At 39.5% G+C, this 27,549-nt stretch overlaps 1 protein-coding gene across 1 annotated transcript in view; it reads right to left on the bottom strand.

The window, feature by feature from the left end:
• Positions 1-3,150: 3,150 nt before the first annotated feature.
• Positions 3,151-27,549, bottom strand: part of SYCP2L (synaptonemal complex protein 2 like) — a 130,378-nt gene continuing 105,979 nt past the window's right edge. Inside the window, exons 26-32 of the mRNA XM_032424736.1 lie at positions 23,536-23,634; positions 22,428-22,534; positions 21,421-21,512; positions 18,851-18,950; positions 18,693-18,751; positions 10,609-10,671; positions 3,151-3,238 (exon numbers count right to left, since the gene is read on the bottom strand). Of these exons, the coding sequence (XP_032280627.1) occupies positions 10,647-10,671; positions 18,693-18,751; positions 18,851-18,950; positions 21,421-21,512; positions 22,428-22,534; positions 23,536-23,634 (482 nt within the window). The 3' untranslated portion in view covers positions 3,151-3,238; positions 10,609-10,646. The remainder of the gene's footprint in view (positions 3,239-10,608; positions 10,672-18,692; positions 18,752-18,850; positions 18,951-21,420; positions 21,513-22,427; positions 22,535-23,535; positions 23,635-27,549) is intronic.

Raw genomic sequence — 27,549 nt, 5'->3', positions numbered from 1 at the left:
GAGGATGTGGAGAAAACGGAACCCTCGTGCACTGTTGGTGGGAATGTAAGCTGGTGCAGCCACTGTGGAAAAGAGTATGGAGACTCCTCAAGAAGTTAAAAATGGAGGGGCGCCTGGGTGGCTCAGTCGTTAAGCGTCTGCCTTCGGCTCAGGTCATGATCCCAGGGTCCTGGGATCGAGCCCCGCATCAGGCTCCCTGCTCCACGGGAAGCCTGCTTCTCCCTCTCCCACTCCCCCTGCTTGTGTTCTCTCTCTCGCTGTGTCTCTCTCTGTCAAATAAATAAATAAGGGCGCCTGGGTGGCTCAGTTGGTAAAGCGACTGCCTTCGGCTCAGGTCATGATCCTGGAGTCCCTGGATCGAGTCCCGCATCGGGCTCCCTGCTCGGCAGGGGGTCTGCTTCTCCCTCTGGCCCTAACCCCTCTCATGCTGTCTCTCATTCTCTCTCTCTCAAATAAATAAATAAAATCTTTAAAAAAAAAAAGTTAAAAATGGAAATACCATATGATCCAATAATTCCACTATTGGGGGCTATTTACCTGGGGAAAATGAAAACACTAACTTGAAAAGATATATGCACCCCTGTGTTTGTTGCAGCATTATTTACAATAGCCAAGATGTGGGAGCAACCTAAGTGTCCATCAATAGATGAATGGATAAGGAAGACGTAGTATAGAAATACATCCAATGAAATAATACATGGCCATAAGAAAGGCTGAGATCATGCCATTTGAGACACAGATGGACGTTGAGGGTATTATGCTAAATGAAATTAGACTGAGAAAGACAAATGCCATATGATTCCACTCATAAATGGAATCTTAAAAAATGAATACATGCACAAAAAGCAGAATCAGAACTATAAACAGATGGTTGCCAGAGGGGAGGAGGATGGAGGGTTGGGCAAAATGGGTGAAGGGAAGAGGGAGATGCAGGCTTCCAGTTATGGAATGAGTAAGTCATGGCAATAAACAGCAGAGCATAAAGAATACAGTCAATGATATTGTAATAGTGATGTGTGGGGACAGATGGTACCTACAGTTGTGGTGAATACAGCATAATGCAGAGAGTTGTCAAAACACTAAGTTGCACACCTGAGACTAATGTAACATTGTGTGTCAACTACACACAGAGAGAGAGAGAGAGAGAGAGAACAGAGGCCAGGAGATAATCTGCATGGAAGAGGGGTGAGGATCACCGTGAATACTGGGAAGAGCCACTGTGGAGGATGGAAGGTTACAGTTCAGAGGAATGTTGGAAACCTCAAACGAGGTCAAGGCCACAGCTTGGTCCCAGAGTTCGCTGAGGTGGGCACAGGGCTGCTCTCAGTAGAGAGGAGGTGAACTCTGGTCCAAGCTGCTCTCCGTGTTTGTGTAATTGTCCCCATCGCACAGCTAGCTCCTTGAGGTCCTTGACAATAACAACATTGAACCCTCAGCACCACGCACAGAGCTTGGTTGTGTGTACAGTTAGTGCTCAATAAGGATTTGCAGAATAAGATGATGTTGAATGAAGACTTCCTGGGGAATATTTCTAAAGAGATATCCCCCAGTATCTCAAGTTCATGGCTTTTGCAACTTCCATCAACTCATCCTCAAGCTTAGCTCTTAAAAATCCCCTACCTGCCATGAGCTAGCATACCTGCTCCCCCCTTTACATTCTGTCCTAAGGGAAGCCTTTACTGCTGTTAAAACCTCCTAGTAGATTGCATTTGGTCTTCATACTACTAGTGGATTAATCTTCCTAAACCACCATGTTCGTTTATCATTCTCTGCTAAGTCTTCAGTGACTCATTCTCACCAAAGAATAAAGTCCTTCCTTGATAATCAAGGCAGTGAAGACAGTAAAGGCAGCTTGAGCCTTAATTTCCACTAATACTCCATAATATTACAGCCTCAAACAAATTCTGCATCCCTCTGCCTCTGTTCCACTAGTCTCATTAGTCCCTCTTTGCTAACCCTAGAAAAACCCTCCCCATCCTTCAGGAGCTCAAGTGGCGCTTTTCCTCCAGGAAGCTGTCCCCAGTCAACCCCACAAAAAGGACCTCTCCCTCCTCACAACCCTGCTGGTGCTCAGTTTACAACTCATTTATGGCACTTGTCACACACAGCCTGGAGATTTTTCAATTACCTGGTGTCTTAAGACTAAGTTCTTACTAGCTAAGATCACACCTTACCCATCCTAACCTCTACCACATGAGCTCGCTGAAGGCTTTGGAGAGAACAGCTCTCCAATATATGTTTACCCATTACCAGAAGTCATATATACTCTTTAGATGTCCTTCACTGAAGAGAGTCAATGTAATGGCACTGAAATCCACAATACGCCAGGTCACCAGGAATCGTGAGCCCTAAACTGGATACACCCAAATGAGATGAGGTTAATTAGACCCTTTGGACTTAAAGAAAAAGTGCTCTCATACTCTATAAAGCTTGCAATAATATACTAAACCATAGCTTGTTAAAAAATCCTAAATAAAAAAGATGACACACTGGGGTTGTAAACATTTGTTTTGGCAGATTAAATACGTAATACATAAGATACATTACATCACTAAGTTATACCATACAATGAATAAACTGTTTTCAGTCCACAGTCTTTAACTGTACTTATCCCGTTTGTGAACAGTTACTTTGTAAATGGCCTCAAATTAGATAGATTTTATTTTTCCAAAATAAATCCACTCAACTGTACATGCAAACTTCATGCACTCAGACTTTATTAGAGCATTTAGTAATTACCACGTGAGTCTTTCTCCTCTGCTCAAGCTGGCGGTTTCGTGAAAGTGCTGAAGAAACTAGAATATTTGTGGATCAAGTGAAATAGTAACTATTTCAAAATACGCCTTTTTCATCTGAGCTCTTTTTATCACAAATTAAATTCTTCCTCAAAGAGATATACCAAATAGCATGGATACAGATGTTAAGATTTTCTTTCCCCCACAAAACTTGAGGACCCTTCTCAAATAAAAATCAATATTACTTTGAAATCATTAAAAAAAAAAAGCAACACTCTAAGTTGGTAAACATTCTGAACTTCCTATTTTCTGACCAAATGTTGATACAGAAGGTTAACTTTTGTGAACAAAGGGACAATAACACAGTTGCAAACTACCAACATATTCTATTCTATTCCAACTCAGGGGTTCCATTTGGAGTGAAGCAAAATGAATAAGCCAGAGCACTAAAGCACCATTGTGTGGCCCAAGCCAGCTTTATCGTCCTCAGGTGGCTCAGACTGCTGGAAAGAAAATAAAAAGAACGGTGGTTAGCTGAGCCTGAACTACCCCCCTCTTGGTCCCTCAGAACCCAGTGAGCCAGCATGAACGTCACTATGTTTTATCAGCTACATCCCTAACTCAGATATTCAGTGAAGTTGCATCTTCTGTGGCCAGGACCAGCTGAAGTCAGTTCACTGGGTGAAAGCTAGCCAGAGTCAAAATCACCCTCAAAAATGGGTGCCTGGGCGGTTCAGTGGGTTAAGTGGCTGGTTCTTGATTTTGGCGCAGGTCATGATCTCAGGGTCCTGGGATCGAGCCCCGCGTTGGGCTCCGGGCTCAGTGGGGAGTCTGCTTGGGATTCTCTCTCTCCCCCTGCTCTTCCCCCTGCATGCATGCAGGCACTTTCTCTCAAATAAATGAATACCTTTTAAAAAAGGACTTAATGTGCTGCTTTGAAGATGTGCTTGCTATCTCTTAATAGATGCAGATTATTTTTTCCTCCACTGTTGGAGAAAAGCCAGTTATTTCTTGGGTGGAGTACCAGAGGCAGTGGCTAGGCTGGCTTTTGGGGCCATGCTGTATGAAACCTGCACGTTGTTAACAACCAGACTGGGACTGAGCCCAGTTTGATCCTCATAAAACAAGGGGTAGATAAGAGCTGATATCAATGAGGGAATAGGTTTTCCCATCCTAATGCAAACAGTTGGGTGCATGCTCATTCTAAAGAATGGCAGACAGAATCACCTGTGTGATTTAAATCCTTTTTTTTTTTTCCCTCTGTTCAGCACATGTAATTTGATTCAGGCTTGACAGACATTACTAGATACCTATTCAACATCTGTTCTCCCTTATTTACAGATCCCCACTTTTTGAGAAGACATTAACAGTTAAATTCTCCCCATATTCCTTTTCCACTATGGAGGCCACGTGACCCAGTTCAGGTCAGTAAGATGGAGACAAATGTCTGTTGGTTTGGGCTTCCATGAAAACTGTTTTCTTAATTTAGAAAAAAGGAAGGTGAAGGTAGATTCTGCTGGCACACCTCTTTTACCTTTCACCCATCCCCCACTTCCTGCCTGGAGTGTAGAAGAGATTCCAGAAGTAGAGCAGACAATCATTATAAAGCCCAAAGCCATATGAAGGATGGCTGAGGCGGAAGCTCAAAGAACCTGGTCTCTGATGGCCACTTCATGCTATTGCATCACCAGCCCTGGATAACCCCCTTCCCTCTGGGTTGCAGCTTACAGGGGATAAAGAAAACCCCAATTTGGTTTAGCTGCTGGAGCCTGATTCCTGTTACATGTGGCCAACTGTCACATGTACATTTAATTCTCATGTGATCCAATTCCCCATTAGGGCTGGGAATTATGCTAATATTCTTAACCCAGATTAGTCTTTTTTCTATATCCTCTTTTAGTACTATTTTGATTTGAAGATTTGTTTTTTTTTTTTCCCCCCAAATAGTAATTTTTTTCCTGGCGTGCCTGGGTGGATCAGTTAGTTAAGCATCTGCCTTCAGCTCAGGTCACGATCTACGAGTCCTGGGGTCTGGCCCCACATGGGTGGGGCTCAGCGGGGTGTCTGCTTCTCTCTCTCCCTCTGCTCCTCCCTCCCTGCTCATATGTGTGTGCTCTCTCGCTCTCTGAAATAAATAAAATCTTTTTTAAAAATAGTGCTGATAAGTAATTCAAGATATATGTAAAAGGATATTCACTACAGAGTTATTTGTAATAGTAATTTAAAATAACCTGGATGTACATCAATAGGGAATCCAATGTATGAGTTATAGCATGTCCATAAACTAGAATATTTTACAGTTAATAAAAAAAAGTAGATCCATATTATTGACTTGGAAAGGATTCCTACTTTTATTGCTCAGAGAAAATATGCCTATTTTAGTATAACATTTGTGTTACTTAAAAATATACATATGTATCCTTACACAGACATATGTATACATTCTTCTATAAGCATTGGCAAAGTGTCTGGAAGAATACGAACCAAACTATAAAGAGGTAGTTACCTCTGGATCACAGATAAGAAGGAGGGGTAGGGAAAGGGGAAGAAAATAACTCTTTATAAATGTTATGCTATTTGAATTTATTCCACAAAAGTAATTCTTATCTTGGACTAAATTCTAAAAATACAGAAGTAGCCTAAGATAAGAAGATTCACCTAAAATGTCACCACACAGAAATAACCACAGTTGACATTTTGGTGAATATCTTTTAGAATCTAGACTCTCACTGTGTATACATGCACGTATATACACAGAAATTCTCTTTTGTAACACCACCCTCCTTGTTATCTCATTGCTCAACCCCTCCTCCTCTGCTGGCTTCATCTCCCTTATCTTCCTTTAACACATTGGAACAGCCCAAGGACTTTGTCCGGGCACTTCTCTCTATACTCAGTGTCCAAGTCAGCTCAGCCAGTCTCATGCTCAACCCTCTGCCATGAGTCTTAGTCTCAAATATCCAGTTACCCACTTGCCAACTCCATTCAGATGCTGAAATCACACATCGAATATACGTTCCAAATTAAACTTTTAATGTCTATCCACAACCTCTCCTTCACCCTACCAGCTAAAGCAGACCTTTCCCTATCTCTTTAAGTGAAACCAATCTCCACCAGGCTGCTCAAACCCCAACCCTGGAAGTCGCCCTTCACCCCTCCCACTACACAACTCATCAGCAACCCTTCCAGCTCCCTCTACACCTGCCCGCATCATCCAACCCCCCACCCCAACACATACGCAGAGGGCCTTCAAAGTAGTCCTTTACCATGACAACGATCACTGCCACTGGAAGAAAATCCTTCCACAGCCCATAAGGTGACCACCACCACCACCACCACACAGCACACCCCCCAACCTCCTCTTATACTACTCTGCCCTCACTCCTGTTGTTTGGCCCTCACTGAATTCCTAGAACATATCAAGCTGCTTATGGCCTTGGACATTGGTCTTGGCCATTCCCTCTGAAATACCCTTCCCTGCTCTCCCACCCTTCAAGTTTTAGCTCAAATGTCACTTCCTTAGAGAGGTTTGACTGGATTCTCCTTCCACACCATCAGTCTCTGTCATCACACTTTTTTCCTTCTTACCACTTATCACTGTCATGAATTCTTACCTGTTTACTCTTCACTGTCTATCTTACTAAAGCGTACTCTCTATGTGGTCAAGGACCTCTTGGGTATCGTTCTAGTCTTCGATGGGCATCGAGGACAGTACCTGGCACCTCATAGACTCAGCAGTTTCTTAAGTGAATGAACATATACATCTAAAACATATTCTGTTCTATTCCAACTCTGCAGTTCTCAGGGGTTCCACTGGGAGCAAAGCAAAATGAATAAGCCAGAGCACTAAAGCACCACTGTGTGGCCCAAGCCAGCTTTATCGTCGAAATTAAAACAAATGGAATCATGTAGTATACAATGCTTTGCAACAAGCTTTTACTTTTTACTCAGTTAAATGTCCTCCCAAGTCAATTATTCTAACCTAATCATTCTTTTTCATGGCGATGTGGCATATCATGTAAATCTATCAATCTATTTAACCAAGCTCTAGCTGGGCATTCAGGCAATTTCCAACATCTCCTTATTAGAATTGTTTGTGATACACACCAGTGTACATATCCTTGCACAGTCTAATTTAATCATTAAGATAATTTCCTAGAAGTGGAATTGCTAGGTCAAAAATCACAAAGCAGCACAACTTTGGACACTGGAGTTCTTAAAAATCACCCACTTCAACCACTCTCAAATAAAATGAAACAAAATACATGTGTTTTTTTTAAAATAACACTATAAGATACATGGAATTGTATTCTTATGAAAATGTATTTGGATATGGTCTACTTAGGGAATCTACTTTAGACCTCTAAATTGAAGAAAATTTCAAGTTGATAGCTGTATAAAAAGCCCCATTATTAAATAGTGTGGGAATGAACAAAATATTCAAAGAACCCAACTGAGCAAGAGGGGTGCCGTCTCCACAGTGACCGTATCCAAGAACAGAAGAGTTGGTGGTTGTTCAACACATTCCATATTTATTTACTCAGTGGGACTCAACACTGTCAGAAAGCTTGTGGAGTGGTAGCCCCATGAGCTGCTGGACCATCTAGGGAAGCATTAGGGCTCACAGTAATAATTCTACAAACTTCTTCCTTTTGTAAAAAAAAATTTTTTAGGGGCGCCTGGGTGGCTCAGTTGGTTAAGCGACTGCCTTCAGCTCAGGTCATGATCCTGGAGTCCCAGGATCGAGTCCTGCATCGGGCTCCCTGCTCAGCGGGGAGTCTGCTTCTCCCTCTGACCCTCCTCCCTCTCATGCTGTCTGTCTCTCATTCTCTCTCTCAAGTAAATAAATAAAAAATTGTTTTATTTGTTTATTTGACAGACAGCAAGAGAGGGAACACAAGAAGGGGGAGTGGAAGGGGGAGAAGCAGGCCTCCCGCTGAGCAGCCCCACAAACTTCTTCCTTTAAAAATCTCTCTGAATCAGGGGTGCCTGGGTGGCTCAGTTGCTTAAGCATCTGCCTTTGGCTCAGGTCATGATCCCGGGGTTCTGGGATTGAACCCGGCATCAGGCTCCCTGATCAGGGGGGAACCTGCTTCTCCCTCGCTCTCTGCCTCCTGCCCCCTGCTCATGCTTTGTCTCTGTCTCTCTCTCTCAATCAAATAAATAAATAAAATCTTTTTTAAAAATCTCTCTGAATCAATCCCATCCTGTCTCAAATCCCTCTCTGCCTTAATAACTGCTAAAAGGTGACCATTATCACCCACATTCTCACCTGATGATGCCTATACATATCTCCTCTGCGCTAGTCTGCTCCCCAGTATCCTCAGCCTCATCTTAAAGAAAAGGTCTCCCTGCCTCATCCTTTTAACTAAAAGGCGGCTGACTTCTGAGGGTACCACCTTCCCCAGTATGTTCTGTCAATTAAAAGCTTTTTCTTCTCTGTTATCCCGGACAGGTAGAGAGGCAGGTATTCTCCTTGCTCTGAACTACCAAACACAGGAATTGCTCCCTCTCCTGCAGACACTTCTCTGCAGATGTTTATGCCAGCCATCTGAATTATCATCCGTCACCCTGGCCCCTCTGTTCACCTGGCCCTGGTTCCCGTCAGCCTTAGTAGTAACTGAAACTCCATCATGAGGGACCCATCTTCATGCTCTGGCTTCTCAGTTCTTTCACCTTCTCACCGCCTCTAGCATTTTCTTCAATTCCACCACAGCTATGCACTCTCAGATTTTTGTCATCACACACTTCCCACTTCTGAAACCTTGATTCTCAACATCCCATTTTCTAACCACACCTGCCGGGTCTTTCTAAGCCACCTGCTCTCCCTTCCCTCACTGTCTTAACTTTTGATTCCACTGAAACTGTCAATCCATTGACACTATTTATGGATGGAATGTCTGTGTCACCCCACCCCATTTAATTGCTGAAATCCGACCCCCCCCCCCCCCCGCACCCATGTGATGTAGGAAGTAGAGCTTTGGGGAAGTAATCAGGATGACATAAGGTCATGAGATGCCCTCACAAGTAGGATTAGTGCTCTTAGAAGAGTCAGGAAAGAGCTTGCTTTCTCTGCTCTCCACCCCGGGAGAACTGACATCTTTTATTTACTGAGTCTCCTCATCGGTTTGTCCTGAAATTAGTAATAATGCATTTAGAGTTTCTCCATTAAGTGTAAGAGTGGCTTTTGGACTGAGATTTATCAAACTACAGAATATCTAGTTATGACTATTTTATGTGGGTTTATGCAAATCTAAACACAGATGTAGAATTTTTTCAATGCCTTTTGAAATATACGGAGAGAATCATAATTATTTTTCTCCCTAGATCGATTAGCAATTAGTGTATTAATGGATTCCCTAATATCAAACCATCTTTGCATTGCTTGGATAAATCTCACTTGATCATGACATATTATTCCTTTAATAAGCTGCAAAATGATGTTTGCCAACATTTTACTTCGTATTTTGGCTTAGTTATTTTGAGTGAGATTGTTCTATGGTTCTCTGTGCAATTCTCATTGAATTTTGGCATTGTAATGCAAAAGGCATAAGAAGAATTTGGGAATTTTCATTCTTCTGTGTGCTGGAATACTAAAGTTACCCTTTAGTCCCATTTAGTCACTAGCACTGAAGTTATCCTTTGCTAAAGGACCAGTAGAATTCCTCTGTGACACAAGCTGAATCATACACATCTGCATGGTAGTTCATCAACTCTCTCTCTACTTCTTCTATGAATATCTCCCATCTATGGAGGAGTCCACTTTATTAAATTATATTTTCCTGGAAAATTGTTCATTACTTCAAGTTCTCATCAAAACTTGAACGTGCATAGACATTTGAAAGTTAACGTGTTAACAAATAAACTCTAGTTCCTGCTTGACCCACATATTCCTCCCACCCCAAGTCTTCCCCTCATCTCCCTAACTGGCAGCACCATCCATCCAACTGCTAGAAAACAGAAACCCAGGAGTCATCCTTACTTCTCCTTCCTTCACCCATCGCTTCTGTCAGTGATTTATTAAATCTGGCCCCAAATGTACCTGGAGTATCCCCATTTCTCACCATCTCCAAAGCCCTCCATCCAGTTCAGCTCCCCTCTTCTGTTTCTCACTTCTCCAGTCAAGTCTCAATATGGCAGCTAAGATGATTTTCTTAAAATATGAACCAGATTACACTATCCTCACCCCTAATGCCTTTGCTCAGAACCTGCCCATATTTTCCTTCACCTGTAGTATAAAATTCAAACTCCTCAATATGCTCAGTGAGGCCTTTCCCTCACTGAGAGTCAGCCATGGTCCCAGCTTCATTTCAAGTAACTGTCCTCCGAAACACCACTCTGAGCTAAGAACTTTCAGTTTTTCAAACATGTCATGTTCTCCCCTCCCCAATCCTGTTGCTTTAAACTGTTCCTAAGTCTGGTTCCTTCCTATGCTTGAAACTCCATCTTCAATGTCGCTTCCTCAGAGAGACCTTTGATGACCATCCTATCTGAAACCAATACTTCACACCATCACCCTCCGCCAAAGCACCCCTTGTCAGTATCCCTCAAAGCACTAGTAAACTTTTAATTATTTTATTTCTTCACTTGTCTTTTTCTGTCTTCCTTCAAGGAATTTATTTTTATTATGGAGGCAGGAACAGATCTCTGTGTTAACCATTGTATCTTCATGTTTAGCATGGTGCCTGTTGCAGAGCAAGGACTCAATTATAAATATTTACTGAATGAAAAGACCAGATCCAAAAGGATAATTTCTAGGATGGGAGATATCGTGAAAGAGGAGAAAACTTCGTGGAACATGGGTAAAACGTTAGAGTATCTTACTGCCTACTTCCTCCACCCCAATTCCATCAAAGTAAACCTTTGCACCTACCCCAGGAATGCAGTAGTAACACTGGGCTTTGGCTTTCCTCATGAAGGCTGATCTGGATTAAGCCTGAAAGAAATTGGTCCATCTCATTACATTTACATTAGACAATTTAAAAATAAGAATATACATATATGTACATATATACACCATAGAGTTATTTCATAGATCATTGCGTTACTAGATGTTACCCGAGGAGGGTCAATGGCCAATTCAGAATATCAACCTAAGCAATTAATATTTTCACTTGATTCTATTTCATGCATTGTATCTGCCTACAACATAGGTAGAGAAATTTCCTGACAACCATTCAAAGTATTGAATCACTTCCTGATGTCCCAGTTGGTTAAACAGATTTAAATAAAATAAAATAAAAAACGTATTAAATCCCTATCTCCTTGTAGCACTACACTAGGGACTGAAATAATCTAGTCCGAGGAATGTCCTTCTCATTCCCTAGCAAAATATGTAAATCCATCACTGATGTGCAAACATGCCAAAAGGACACTGGGTACCAACCAGATCCAGATACTGGATCTCAACCAAGCTCAATAACCTAAGTCTCATAGACACTTCCAGCCTGGTACCCAGTAAGCACCCAGCTTGAGCTAAAAGCATCATCATCATCTCTCCTCTGCAAGCCACAGCGTGGTTTCGTCAGGTGTCTGGAAGAGAGGAGAGCAAAGGCAAAACCCAGGGAGATGTATATTTTGGAGGAATTTTTGTTCTTTGAGGTATTCTAAATTCACACAAGGGGCCTATTATAAGGAGATGAAAGCAAAGAGTAATTAATATCCTACAATGTAATCTGTATGAACTAAAGAGACAGTTATCTAAAGTCTGGGGGTTAGTCAAAATAATTCTCCAGGTTTCAGAAGACTAGGGGTATAATCTTCCCTAATTCTTAATATAGCATGGATTTATATCAGCAGTTCTCAAAGTGTAAACCTTTAGGACCTTTAAGGGACCCCTTTTCTTGGAGAGCCCTAAGCGTCCAAAGGTTCTGTGAGTCCAAAACTATTTGGGTAATAATGGTAAGTAATACTAAGACTTCATTTGCTTTTTTCATTCTTACTCTCACAAATACAGAGTGGAGTTTTGCATTACATGATGTGTAATATCACAACAGATTGAATTCAGAAGCAGATATGACAAAGCAGCTACCTTCTGTGAAGCCCGACATTTAAGAGATTTGCAAAAACAAAACAATGCTACTCCTCTCACATGTTTGTTTTGAAAAGTCTGGTTATTTTTCATAAAAATCTGTTACTTACATCAATATGTAAATTTTTTTTCATTAGTCGTTCTATTTTTCATAAACCAGTCTTTTGAATATGTTCAGCCATGAGTGCAAAAGACTCATTATCATCTGAATTGTGACCTACGTATATCACAAGCTTTTTAGAGAGGGAACCCAGAACAAACCCATACCGGTAAAACAAAAACCACCAAAACACTCTCCCAAACAATAATTATAAATATATACACACATGTTAATTTAACATAACATATATGAAGTAAGTTATTGGAAATTATCCTGAGTTATTTATTTCTTTGTGTCATAAATTCTATTTTTAAATTGTTTTCACATTTTTTTAAGTATAGTTGACACACGTTACATTAGTTTCAGGTGTACAACATGGTGGATTTAACAACTCTATGCATTACTCTGGGCTCACCACAGTGCAGCTACCATCTGTTACCATACAACGCTATTACGTACCATGGACTATATTTCCTATGTTTCACTTTTCATCCTTATGACTTATTCATTCCATAATAGGGAGCCTGTACCTCCCACTCCCCTTCACACATTTTGGCCATCCCCCTATACCTCTACCCTCTGACAACCACCAGTTTCTTCTCAATACTTAGGCGTCTTTGGGATTTGTTTTGTTTTTTAGATTCCACATACAAGAGAAATTATATGGTATTTCTTTCTCTGTCTGGCTTATTTCTCTTAGAATACCCTTTAGGTCCATCCATGTTCTCACAAATGGGAGATTTCATTCTTCTTATGGACGAGTAATATTCCGGTGTGTGTGTGTGTGTGTGTGTGTGTGTGTGTGTGTGTGTGTGTACCCCACATCTTTATCCATTCACCTATTGATGGACACAGGCTGCTGCCATATCTTGGCTATTGTAAATCATATTGCAATAAACATATAGAGTTATGTGTATCCTTTTGAATTTGTTTTCGTTTTCATTACATACCCAGTAGCAGAATTTCTGGTCATATGGTAGTTCTATTTTTAATTTTGTGGAACCTCCATACGGTTTTCCACAGTGGCTGCAACAATTTACATTCCCACCAACAGTACATGAGGGTTCCTTTTTTTGCCCCCGCATCCTCACCAACACCTGTTATTTCTTGCTTTGTGATACTATCCATTTTGACAGGTATAAGGTGATATCTCATTGGATTTAGAATTGCATTTCTCTAATAATTAGTGATGTTGAACATCTTTTCATGTGTCTGTTGGCCATCTGGATGTTTTCTTTGGAAAAATGTCTATTCAGGCCCTCTGCCTATATTTTAATTGGAGTATTTGGTTTTTTGGTGTGGAGTTGCGTAAGTTCTTCATATATTTTGGTGGATATTAACCCCTTATCAGATACGTCATTTGCAAATATCTTCTTCCATTCAGTAGACTGCCTAACATTATGCTGATGGTTTCTTTTGCTGTGCAAAACCTTTTTATTTTGGTGTAGTCCGAATAGCTTATTTTGGCTTTTATTTCCCTTGTCTGAGGAAACATAGGGTGATGTCCAGGAGATTACTGCCTATGTGTTCTTTCAAGAGTTTTACGGTTTCAGGTCTCACATTTATTTAGGTCTTTAATCCATTTTGAATTTATTTGTATGTATGGTATAAGAATGTGTTCTAGTTTTTCCAACACTATTTATTGAAGAGATAGTCTTTTCCCTATTGTATATTCTTGTCTTCTTTGTCAGACAAAATCATTGACCAAAGCAGCATGGATTTCTGGGCTCTCTCTATTCTGTTCCATTGATCTATGTGTCTATTTTTGTGCCAGTACCACACTGTTTTTGAATACTACAGTTTTGTAGTATAGTTTGAAATTGGGATTGTCATACCTCCATCTTTGTTTTTTCTCAAGACTGCTTTTGCTATTCAGGGTTTTTGTTTCCATATAAATTTTAGGATTAGTTGTTCTAGTTCTGTGAAAAATGTTGCTGGTATTCTGATTGAATCTGTAAGTTATTTTGAGTAGTATGGACATTTTAACAACGCTAATTCTTCCAATTCATGAGCATGTATATCTTTCCATTTGTTTTTGTCTTCAATTTTTTTCAACAATATTTTATAGTTTTCAGAGTACAGGTCTTTCACTTCCTTGGTTAAGTTTATTCCTAGGTTTTAATTCTTTGTGATTTAATTGTAAATGAGATTTTCTTAATTTATCTTTCTGCTACTTCATTATTAGTGTATATAAATGTAACAGACTTCTGTATATTAATTTTATATTCTGCAACTTTACTGAATTCATTAATAGGTTCTAATAGTTTTTTTGGTAGAATCTTTAGGATTTTCTGGATATAGTATCATGTCTTAAGCAAATGGTGACAATTCTACTTTTTCCTTACAAATTTGGGCACCTTTTACTTCTTTCTCTTCTGATTGCTGTGTAAGACTCCCATTAACTATGCTGAATAAAAGCAGTGAGTGTGGACACCCTTGTCTTTTTCCTGATCTTAGAGAAAACGTTCTCAGTTTTTTACCATTATGATGTTAGCTGTGGGTTTATCATATATGGCCTTTATTATGTTGAGGTACGTTCCCTCTAAATCCACTTTTGAGAGTTTTTAATCAGTAATGAAACTGAATTTTGTCAAATGGTTTTTCTGCATCTACTGAGATGATATGATTTTTATCCTTCATTTTATAAATGTAGTATATCCTGTTGATTAATTTGTGCATATGGAACCATCCTTGAACCCCTAGAATAAATCCCACTTGATCTTGGTGAATGATCCTTTTAATGTTCTGTTGAATGCGGTTTACTAATATTTTGTTGAAGATTTTTTCATCTGCATTCATCAGGGATATCAGCCTATAGTTCTCTTTTTTTTTGTAATGTCTTTGGTTTTGGTATCACAGAAATGCTGGTCTAGTAGAATGTATTCAGAGGCTTTCCTTTCTCTTCTATTTTTTGAAATAGTTTGAGAGCAATAGGTATTAAATCTTTTAAAAATGTTAGAAGTCACCTGTAAATCCACCTGGTCCTGGACTTTTGCTTGTTGTTGTTGTTTTAACATACACTGTTATATTCATTTCAGGTGTACAACATAATGATTCAACAATTCAACATACATTACTCAGTGTTTATCAAGGTAAGTGCACTATTTTTTTTTTGAGAGAGAGAGTTTTTGTGTGAGCTAAGGGTAGGAGCAGAGAGAGAGAGAGAGAGAGGAGAGAATCTTAAGCAGACTCCATGCTGAATATGGAGCCCAATACGGGGCTCAATCTCATGATCCTGAGATCATGACCTGAGCTGAAATCAAGAGTTGGACGCTTAACCCACTGAGCCACCCAGGTGCCCCAATATAAGTGTACTTTTAGTCCCCTCACCTATTTCACCCATCCTCTCCACCCACCTCCCCTCTGGTAGCTATCAGTTTGTTCTCTATAGTTAAGAGTCTGTTTTTTTTGGTCTCTTGTTTTTTCCCTTTATTTGTTTTGTTTCTTAAATTCCACATGAGGAAAATCATATGGTATTTGTCTTTCTCTGACTGCCTGATTTTGCTTAGCAGTATACCCTCTAGATCTATCCATGTTGTAAATGTCAAGATTTCATTCTTTTTTATGGTTGAATAATAATCTATTGTATACATATACCACATATTCTTTACTCATCTATTGATGAACACTTAGGTTGCTTCCATAAAGTGTCTATTGTAATTAATGTTGCAATAAACATAGGGGTGCATATATCCCTTTGAATCATTGTTTTTGTATTCTTTGGGCAGATGCCCAGTATTGCAATTACTGGGTCATAGGACAGTTCTATTTTTAAGTTTTTGAGGAACCTCCATATTGTCTTCCACAGTGGCTACACCAGTTTGCATTCCCACCAACAGTGCAAGAGGGTTTCTATTTCTCCACATCCTCACCAATATTTGTTTTTTCTTGTGTTTTTGATTTTGGTCATTCTGACAGGTCTGAGGTGATATCTCATTGTAGTTTTAATTTGCATTTCCCTAATGATGAGTGATGTTGAGCATCTTTTCATATATCTATTGGCCATCTGTATGTCCTCTTTGGAAGAATGTCTGTTCATGTGTCTTCTGCCCATTTTTTAAACTGGATTATTTGTTTTGGGTGTTGAGTTGTATAAGTTCTTTATATATTTTGGACACTAACCCTTTATCAGATATGTCATTTGTAAATTTCGTCTGCCATTCAGTAGGTTGTCTTTTAGTTTTGTTGGTTGTTTCTTCACCGTGCAAAAGCTTTTTATCTTGATGAAGTCCCAATAGTTTATTTTTGCTTTTTTATTGTTTCCCTTGGTTCAGGAGACATATCTAGAAAGATGTTGTTATGACTGATGTCAGAGAAATCACTGCCTGTGCTCTTTTCTAGGATTTTTACAGTTTCAGGTCTTACATTTAGGTCCTTAATCCATTTTCAGTTTACTTTTGTGTATGGTATAAGAAAGTGGTCCAGTTTCATTCTTTTGTATGTAGCTGTCCAATTTTTCCAGCACCATTTTTTGAAGACACTGTCTTTTTCACTGCATATTCCTGCTTCCTTTGTCAAAGATTAACTGACCATATAATTGTGCATTACCCTGATTCCAAAACCAGATAAAGACACAACAAAAAAAGAGAACTACAGGCCACTCTCTCTGATGAACATAGATGCAAAATTCCTCAACAAAATATTAGCAAACATAATCCAGCAATACATTTTTAAAAAGCATTCATCATGATCAAGTGTGATTTATTCCTGGGATACAACAGTGGTTCAATATTTGTGATACATCACATCAATAAGGGAAAGGATACAAACCATATGATCATTTCAGTAGATGCAAAAGAAGTATCTGACAAAGTACAACATCCATTCATGATAAAAACAAAGTAGGTTTAGAGGGACCATACCTCAACATAATAAAGGACTTATATGAAAAACCCACAGCTAACATCATACTCAATGGGGAAGAACTGAAAATTTTTCTCCCTAAGATCAGTAGCAAGACAAGGATGTCCACTCTCACCACTGTTACTTAACATAGTACTGGAAGTCCTAGCCACAGTAATCCGACAAGAGAAAGGAATAAAAGGCATTCAAATTGGTAAGGAAGAAGTGAAACTTTTACTATTTGCAGATGACATGATACTATATATAGAAAACCCTAACGACTCCACCAAAAAACTACTAAACTGATAAATTCAGTAAAGTTGTGAGATACAAAATTAATGTACAGAAATATGTTGCATTTCTATACACTAATAATGAAGAAGAAAGAGAAATTAAGAAAACAATCCATTCACAACTGCACCCAAAATAATAAAGTATCTACAAATAAACTAACCAAAGAATTGAAAGATCTGTACCCTGAAAACTATAAAACCCTGATGAAAGAAATTGAAGATGATACAAAGAAATAGACATTCTATGTTCATGGGTTAGAAGAACAAATATTGTTAAAATATCTATACTACCCAAAGCAATCTACAGATTTAATGCAATTCCTATCAAAACACCAGCAGCATTTTTCACAGAACTAGAACAAACAATCCTAAAATTTGTGTGAAATTGCAAAAGACCCTAAATAGCCTAAGCAATCTTGAAAAACAAAACTGGAGGCATCACAATTTTAGACTTCAAGTTATATTACAAAGCTGTAGTAATCAACAGAGTATGGGTTTTTAAATTACCAATTCAAGATTGTTACTACAATTCAATTTCATTGCTAATAATTGGTCTTTTCAGTATTTCTATTTCTTTCTGATTCACTCTTGGAAGATTTTAATTTTTTAGGAATTAATCCATTTCTTCTAGATTGTCCAATTTGTTGGCATATTTCTTTTATTTTACAATAAACATATATTTAAATCTCAGTCTGAATTTTTAATATGGAAAATATTCACAGATATAACCCATGAAGCAAAAGCTCTTTGGGGAACCTTAATAAATTTTCAAAGTGTTAAGAGGTCCTGATTCCAAGAAGTTTGAGAGCCTTTCACAACCAACCAGGAGCACTCAGTGAAGAGGTTATGAAAGGATATCTCCTTTAATCATCTGTTGAAAGAGTTTTGAAAATCTATTTACCTACTCTTATTATTATTAATTGTGTTAACTGGAGTAACAGAAGGATGGATAATTCAAATTTTAAACTTTTTGTTATTTGAAAAGTATGGTGTGATCAGAACAATGGCCTTCCTAAAACTACTGGACTTAGATATCTGTGACAGAAGCTGATTCTGAACTGGCAGATAAAACTTTAGGCCATTACAGATTTATATCAGGATTCTTTTTAATTGTTCAAGCAGAAACAAACAAAACAAAAAACACTAGAATTTCTCCCAGGGCAGAAACATTTTCCCACTCCCTACACTCCATTTTCCCACTCCCTACACTCCAGAGAATCAGACGGTATTCTACACCAATAGAAGCAACAGCCTCAGAATGCACACTGAGTAATCACACTGAAAGGAATGTGTAGCAGGATAAACTCATTGGCTGTTTTATATACACTATATATTTTTTAATATAGAATATATTCTACAAGACCACAATTCAGTATATATCTAAATATTTTTCTCAGAATATATTCATTTTAATTTTTTTGTAATATTGCTTAAAAATAAAACAGTTTGGATCAAAAACACTGACATTTGTATAATTCTGTTTACGCTTTTCAAAATTTATACTTCTAGATTGATACCCTAAGATACACTCTTTGTTCAGGGAGTGCCACAAAAGTAATTGGTTTGAAAAGATGCAGTTTCATAGCTACTTACATGCAGTTTTACCATCATCAATGACTCATACTATAGCTAAAGCACTACCCTTATCCTTCAACTAAGATACTTTTAGAAAGAATACTTTGAAAAAATACCTCAGCACTTGCAGATCACAGAATGATTTCAAATCAACAGACTGTTTTTCCCAAAATTCCTAAAATTGAACAAAAGTTTTAAGTAGTTAGCAGTTACTCTACTCTGGAACAGATCCTCTTAAGTCACAAAGAATATTCCAAAAGTGGGGATCACTTACCAGAACATCCTTCTCAAGGTGTTTCAGAGCCTGAATATCCTTCTCAAGATTGTTCAGCTCTTGAAGAACAAAACTGTGAAACTGTTCTAGTTTATTCAGTCTGATAAATGTAAAAAGCAACAGATTTCATCGGAACTGCTTGACTGTAACAAGAGACAATCCTCTTTTTATAAGGATACTTCTTATTCTTCTCTAGACTTTTATTTATTTTTTTAACTTAAATGCAAGTTGGTTAACATATAATGTATTATAAGTTTCAGGGGCAGAATTTAGTGATTCATCAGCTGCACATAACACCCAGTGCTCATTATATCAAGTGCCCTCCTAAATGCCCATCACCCAGTTACCCCATCCCCCCAAACCCAACTCCCCTCCAGCAACCCTCCATTTGTTTCCTAGAGTTAAGAGTCTCTTATGCTTTTCCTCCTTCTCTGTTCCTATCTTATTTTTCCTTCCCTTCCCCTATGTTCATCTGTTTAGTTCTTAAATTCTACACGAATGAAATCCTATGGTATTTGTCTTCTTCCAACTGACTTATTTCGCTTAGCATAATACCATCCAGTTCCATCCATGTCACTGCAAATGGCAAGATCTCATTCTTTTTGATGACTGAGTAATATTCGTGTGTGTGTGTGTGTGTGACATCTTCTTTATCCATTCATCAGTCAATGGACATCTGGACTCTTTCCATAGTTTGGCTATTGTGGACATTGCTGCAATAAACACTGGGGTGCATGTGTCCCTTCGAATCACTATGTTTGTATCCTTTGGATAAATACCCAGTAGTGCAATTGCTGGGTCATAGGTAGTTCTATTTTTAACTTTCTGAAGAACCTCCATGCTGTTTTCCAGAATGGCTGCACCAGTTTGCATTCCCACCAACAGTGTAAGAGGGTTCCCCTTTCTCCACATCCTTGCCAACTTTTGTTTTAAGAACACATATCTCTTCTTCCCTTCCCTCACTGCATGACCATCCTCTTCCCCAGAAACTATGAAAACTTTGATTTATCCTTTCAACAGAAGTCCAGAGGAAGCTGGGATTTTAACATCATACTTAGAGCAAAGGAGAGATGACTCCAGGGAAAAGGACACAGAGGCCAGACCTGGCCTAGAAGCCATTGTACCACCAATCATGGCTCCCCATCACTTCCAAACTTCCACTTGCTCCCCTCCTCTCTTGCCTTAAGGGGGTCCTGAAAGCTGAAATTGGCTAATGAACTCTGTCCTCTACATGTTAGTTCTAAAGTTTCCAACATCTGCTATTGTGTGTCAACGACCACATAAACTGCTTGCTTGCTTGCTTATTGTCTGTCTTCTCCATCAGGCTGAACGTTCTATGAAGGCAAGAAGCTCCCAAAGCTTGTTGTCACTGCTCTCCTGCACTTAGCACAGGGTCTGGCACCTCGTGCTGCTCAGTGTGCATTTGCTGCATGAAAAATGGCTGAATACGTAACCCCTACGAGACAATGGAAGTTCCACAAGTCCAAAGTCCTTCTGGGGCTTGTTTTGAGAATCAAATGACATTGCATGTATCAAAGTTTGAAAAAAAAATCGTAATTCCTATTCACATTATATTTTCTGCCCTAAGAAACTTCCTCCTTCAGTCAAGCTAACCAACCTGCCATTGTTTTCTTTCCCTCCTTCATCTACAGGCCATTTTCTCCAACAAGGAACAATCTCTATACACACCTTCCCTATACCATTCAAACCTTTGTTTCCAAAACCACTACAGAAGCACTTCCATTGTAATGGTTCTAGATTAACTCTAATCACCACAGAACCCCATCTCCACTCACCTTTCCTATCCTTCCCATCTCATGGTCATCTGAGTGTGTTTGCATACGTGTGCATGTGTGCACACGAGTGCATGGCACTCTTTATTGTGGCAATATATATAACATAACATTCACCCTTTTAGCCATTTTTAAATGGACAATTCAGTGGCATTAAGTACATTCACAATGTCGTGCAACCATCACCACCATCCGTCTCTAGAACTTTTCCATCATCCAAACAGAAACTCCACACTGATTAAACACTGACTTATTTCCCACTCCCTCAGCCTCTGGTAATCTCTATTCTGCTTTCCTTCTCTAGGAATTTGCCTCTTCTAAGTACCTCATATAAGTGAAATCATGCACAACTTGTGCTTTTGTATCTGGCTTATTTCATTTTGCATAACGTCCTCGAAGTTCATCCATGATGTAGCATGTGTTAGAATTTCATTCCTTCTTAAGGCTGAATAATATTCCACTGCACATGCATGACACATAGCACTTACCCAGCATTTTTCCATATATACCCATGCTTGCTCTGTCTTCATAATTCGATCATAAATTTTTTTAAAATAGTGTTTTAGGATCATACCATGGCAGACCATGAAGAGGCTTAAGGAAGACCTTACCCCATCATCTTATGAATGAAGAACTAGAAACCAGACAGGTTAGGTGATGTATCAAACCTCACATCTGCTCAACTTCAGGTCCTCATGACCCTACCACAGTGGACATGACACAAATGTTTACGAGTGATCACACTTTTATGACTTCGTTTTGAAACCCAACACTTACCTGCATTGATGTATCTGGTTTAAAAGTTGGATTAAGCAATCTGGTGCTTGCTTTGCATCTTCTGAATAAAGTGGACTCCCTTTGTACCTAAGCTAAACCATAACAACAATAACAAAATGATCACACTTGAATTAACCATAACTACATAAATGGAGTTCAGGCTTTGTGTGAAAATGATGCTACCAGCACATTATATTCATAGCAAACATTACTGCTAAACAACTGTGATAAGACAACATGCTACACGCTTTCTATGTATTACCTCAGGTTCAGTACCAATAAAGAACAATACGCTAAAATAGGAAAACATATTCATGCTATCAAAACACATATTGAATATTATGAACAAATTTCCATTATAAACTAGCTTACATTGGTATTGCAAAAAATATAAGACTTTGGAGATTTTCCAAATTAGTTAAATGAATATATGTCAGGGTAAGATACTTTTCTCAAATGTGCTAATAAATAACTCTTTTGGGATTTATAAACAATAGGACATAAAAGGAGGGAACTGAAATGCTTCCAAAGTTCATCTTGCAGACAAGATTTTGGGACAGCCTACATATGCACTGCCCAGCTGTACTCAGATTTGCCACCACTCAGCTGACCATCTACCCAAAGCCTACCTCCATCTTTGTCCTGGACACCTCTCTCATCCACATGGTCCCCCCCTCTCCTCCTTGCCTATCGTTATGACTGAATCATTGCTTTCTGGTACTTCCAATGTCTGAGAATGCTCTCAATGAAACCAAACCATGAGTCTGATTTCCATATAGGTCCATCCGGTCCCACTGTAGCAAATGGACATGGAACAGCTTCTTACAATACAAACCACAATTCACAAAGGCACTACAATCAGTACCCATAGCTAAGGCAAATATACCTCCCCCAAAGCCTCAGGAGCACCTTCACATATGAAGGATAACAACAGTACTGATGAATAATATGAACTTGTTACTTTAAGCTCATAACAAGCCAGCTCTTCATTTTTAGTGGACCATTACCTCGGATTTTCTTTTCAGTTCTCTAGCGAAGTTTTCAAGGGCTGTGATAACAGCAGAACTCTTAGAATTCTCTGGTACAACTGCTAGGGATGGAGTAGAAATGCCTTCTGAACAATAAAAATAGAACATTAAGTAAAACTAACACAGGGCTCAAAATAGATGTGCTCAGTCCATCAGCTGCCTGGAGGATGGAAAGTCAGTCAGGAGGCAAAGATATACTCCAAAGAAGTCCCAAGGGGGCCTGACTCTGGCTGACAAGGCCAGCTTGGAACCGAGAGTTCATGGTGGGCACTTCCGGCTGCTTCCAGTCAAACCTCAGTCTCTGGCAAGGGCTCATTTCATCCAAAGTTTCCCAGCACTTTAAATTGGGGCAGCTGATATTATGTCTAAGAAGCAGGCTGAAGGAGGTGTCATAAGAGGTTTTAAGGAGGACATGACAGGTAGGACTTTTCTACGGGGGCAACAGAGTTTTATGAGGGCTCTGGCACTATTCTAAGGGATTTGCAGGTATTGACTCATGTAATCCACACAAAAACCATGTCAAGTAGGTGCTGTTGTTGTGCATATTGAACAGAAGGATCAAATAACCTGTTCAAGCTCACACCAACAGTGTCAGGATTGGAACCCAGGCCAACTGGTTCTTAATCACCAACCTCTAGTATCTCTGAGCTTCCAAATTTGCCCTCTTGGAGCCTTTTGTTTTGAAACAGTGTGGCATCACTTATGCAGATGGCAACCCCACATATGCAGATATTTTGGATCATTCTCCTTCGTATAGAGTGGATATTTCTAATAAAAACTTAGTTAATAACTATCAACTAAAGCAGAGACCTAGACATTTAAGAACCTTAGGCCCTGAAAATCACCATAAGGAAGAGTGAAGAGGCAGAAATCAAAATGCTAGAAAGGATATGGTGTTTACTTGCTTTTATCTATAATTTGTGCAACAATTTACTTGGCTTTGAAAGGACAAAATGCTTAGTTTGTAGGGTTCTGCAGCAACTTTGATCTTCGAAATGTAACCCCCTTGTAGTGCATGCTGGTACATTCAGTGCTTACAAGTTTGTCACACTCTTGCTTGAATGGCTGGCTGGGCACATAATGTTACCTGAGTCTGTCTCTTCTGTCACTGAGGCGAGGGATTCTGGAGCAGCACCTTCTTCCAATTTTGACTGTTTTGACTTAGCAAAACTGCCATCTGATATGTCTGAAAGTAAGCACAGCACATTAATAACCACACACACGTTCCTTTTGTCCCAATTTTATCTTGTCTTCTTTTCACCAGTAAATACCTAACTTTGATAAGCAGCAAGGAAAACTTGTTTGCTGTTACTAATTACTTATCAGTTGACACGCTAAGAACAGCACAAGCATCAAAGCACTAAGTCTACTGATGCCTCAAAGAGGACACATGGGAACAGGCATCCCTTTGATGAGCTCTGAAACATCTAGGAACGATCTGCTTAGCAAAGTACAGACTGACTCGAACAAAACAGTAGTGGATATAGCATCAAAAACACTGCCAGGGCTCAGGCTAAATGGCAAGGTAGAACGTTATCCGAGCAGATGGGCCTTCGGAAGCTCATCAGATCACCCTGCAAAGTGCGTCACCTGTTGGCGACACTGGAGATTAATGAGGTCATCTTGGCTCCTCACTAGCTAAAGTGACTTGGAGACCTTCAGCTTATGAGATTTAAATATAATCCCTTTCTCAACTTGGCATTTACTAAACATTTTCTATTGATGTTTACTTTTATCCCAAACATGTCCTTGTTCCTTCTGAGCCCTCCCAATCTTATCAATGGCACCTCTATTGTCAAAAGCGCCATAGAATTAGGCCCAACTCCTGCTTTTCCTTACCATCCACCTCTCTTCCATCATCAAGGCCAAGGTCCTGCATACAGAATGAATCCATCCCTCTTTCTGCATTCCCACACCATGACCCTGTCCAAGGCCATCCTCCCTGGAGGACCTCGTCAGTCCCATGCCTTCAACGGTGCTACCTCCCAAATCTCTCTCCTCTCTGAGCTCCATTAAGCAGCAAATTTTTGTTTCTGACTGCTTAGAGTCCATCTCTAAACCCACTCTATTCTATCCAAACCACTCTTTCTTCCCCACCATACACTTAGCCCCTACATACACACTTAGCTTGAAGTCATCTGGCTTTGCCCCTTCTCATCACATATCCTTCCAGTCATTACTGATTTTTCCCCTTCAGAGGGGAGAATTCATTACTCAGCAGATATTTGAATGTTATTATGTACAAATATTTGAATGAACTGTACAATATGGTGGAATGGTGGAGAAGCAAAGAGACAAGTTTCTCTTTCTGTACTCTGCTTCTCTATATAGTCTCCCTGGGGTGCCTCGGACAACTCAGGCATGTTCTCATCTCAAGGCCTTTGCTCTTGCGGCTCCTCTGGACTTGAATCCTTTACCCCATAGATCTGCATTAAGGTTCCCTCTGGCCAACCAACATAAGATTTCAGTACCACCCCGCAATTTTTAAATGTCTTTCCATGCTTGATTTTTTTCCCTAGCCTTTATCACAATATAACATACTACATGTTTTACTTTTCTTATATATTATTTGCCCCACACACACTGGAAGATAAACTCCAGCAAAGGTCGGCATTTTGTCTGTTTTGTTCATCAGAATATCTAACCCTTAGAAAAGTGCCTCGTCCACAGCAGACGCTCAGTAGATGTTCATTGAATGAATAAATGAATGCTACAAAATATCCAAGTTCCTATGAAAAAAAAAAAACATAAGATACCTTAGGGGTTCCTAAAATGGCAACATAGGAAGACTCACCTCCTTCACAGACACACACATCTATAGAGCAATTGAAGAATGGAGGGCTGACTAAACAGCTTCTGCACAACAAAAGATAAGAGAGACCACATAAAGAACAGCAAGAGAGAGGGAGACAGGGTAATGAAGGAGCCCCCATCCCCCGCAGGGTGTACTGCAGTGGGGAGGGATAGTACTAAGGGACGGGGAGGAGATTCGTCTGCCCTGGGACATAAAATAAACGCTGTGGTTTAAAAGGACAACTAGAATAAAAAAAGATCTAGCCCTAAGACCCTGCCAAACAGTGGGGGAGCTACTGGAACTCACTCTGGATCAGAGGGGCTGGAGAGTGCCATGGTTTATGTTCACCCTCTACCTTGATAGCACAGAGGGAAGTAGGGTTGGGCTGCCATAGCTGACCTACCTCCACACCAGCCCCAGCCATCCCATCAAGGTGGCGCCCGTGCAGCACATACCAGGACACCCCTGGTCAGCAGTCACTACGGCTCCAACTAACTCATCAAGACACAAAACATCCCAGAACATGTCAGGCCTGAACCACTTCACCTCCAACTTGCCAGGGCACCCTGCACAGAGTGCCCGGAAACCTCTGTGCCCATGCCTGCTTTGGCTCCAGAGTACCCCCTGCGTGGAGCTTCCCAGGACACTCCAGCCTGCACCAACTTCAGTTTCAACCATCCTACAAGGGTGCCCTCTACTTAGGGAGCCCAAGGATGTAGAAAAAGGAACCCTCTTGCACTGTTGGTGGGAACGCAAACTGGTGTAGCCACTGTGGACAACAGTATGGGGGTTCCTCAAAAAGGTAAAAATAGAACTACCCAATGATCCAGTGTGGGTATTTACACACAAAAAATACAAAAACACTAATTCAAAGGGATACATGTACCCCTATCGGTATAGTGGCATTATTTATATACTTAAATTATGGAAGCAACCCAAGTGTCCACTGACAAGTGGATGGGTAAAGATGTGGTGTATATACACACAATGGAATGTTACTGAGCCATAAACAAGAACTAAATCTTGTTATTTGCAACAACATGGGTAGAGCTAGAGAATATAATGCTAAGCAAAATAAGTCAGAGAAAGACATAAATACCATATGATTTCACTCATAGGTAGAATTTAAGAAACAAATGAACAAAGGGGGAAAAAGAGAGACACACAAACCAAAAAACAGACCCTTAACTATAGAGAATAAACTCATGTACCAGAGGGGAGGTAGGTGAAATAGATCAAGGGGATTAAGCGTACACTTACCTTGTTGAGCACTAAGAAATGTATAGAAGTGTTGAATCACTATATTGTACGCCCAAATCTAATACAGCACTCTATGTTAACTCTACTGGAATTAAAAATAAAAGTAGCAACAGAAAAAAAAATTCCCACATAAAAGGGAACCTCCATAAGGTTTATCTCTGTTTATATTGGGCATGTATCACCAAATTATTATAGGTATAGTTATATTATCTGTCAGATTTCTTATCAGAAATTTTACAGACTAAGAAAAATGGAATGATATAAAGTGCTGAAAGAAGAACATTGCCAACCATGAATACTTGATCTGGAAAAGTTGCCCTACAGAAATGAAGGAGCAATAAAGACTTTCCCAGACAAATAAAAGCTAAGGGAGTTTATCATCACACGATCTGCCTTATAAGAAATGCCGAAAGTATTTCATCAAGTCAAAATGAAAGGGTGATAATTAGTAACATGAGAACATAGGAAAATATGCCACAATTATGAACACATAGTTAATATCAGAATACTATAATATGATGGTGTGTTAACCATTAAAATCTAGTATAAAGGATGAAAATATTGAAAATAATTATACGTGAAATAATTTGGTAATGTATGCCCAATATAAACAGAGGCAAATTGTGACAACAAAAACATAAAATTTAGGGGAAGCAAAGGGTGGAGTTTTGTATGCAATAAAACTTGTTATCAGCTTGAAATAGACTATTTGGTATCTAAGACATTATATGTAAGCCTCATGGTAATCACAGAGCAAAACCTACCCAAAAGTAGATACACAAAAGATAAAGGAAATAAAAAAATACCACTATGAAAAATCACCAATTCACAAAAGAGAGGAAGAGATTAACAAGGGAACTACAAAACAGCCAGAAGACAATAAGATGACATTAGTAATTCCTTACCTATCAATGACTACTTTAAATATTAGTGGACTGACCAATTAAAAAAAGGGCAGAGGATCCAAATAGACATTTGTCCAAAGAAGATATTCAGATGGCCAACAATCACATGAAAAGATGCTCAATGTCCCTTACCAGGGAAATG

This window comes from Phoca vitulina, unplaced genomic scaffold (assembly GCF_004348235.1).
Source record: "Phoca vitulina isolate PV1807 unplaced genomic scaffold, GSC_HSeal_1.0 scaffold31, whole genome shotgun sequence".
NCBI lineage: Eukaryota > Metazoa > Chordata > Mammalia > Carnivora > Phocidae > Phoca > Phoca vitulina.
The sequence above is the reverse complement of the archived record's forward strand: the minus strand, read 5'-3'. Positions and strand labels throughout refer to the sequence as shown.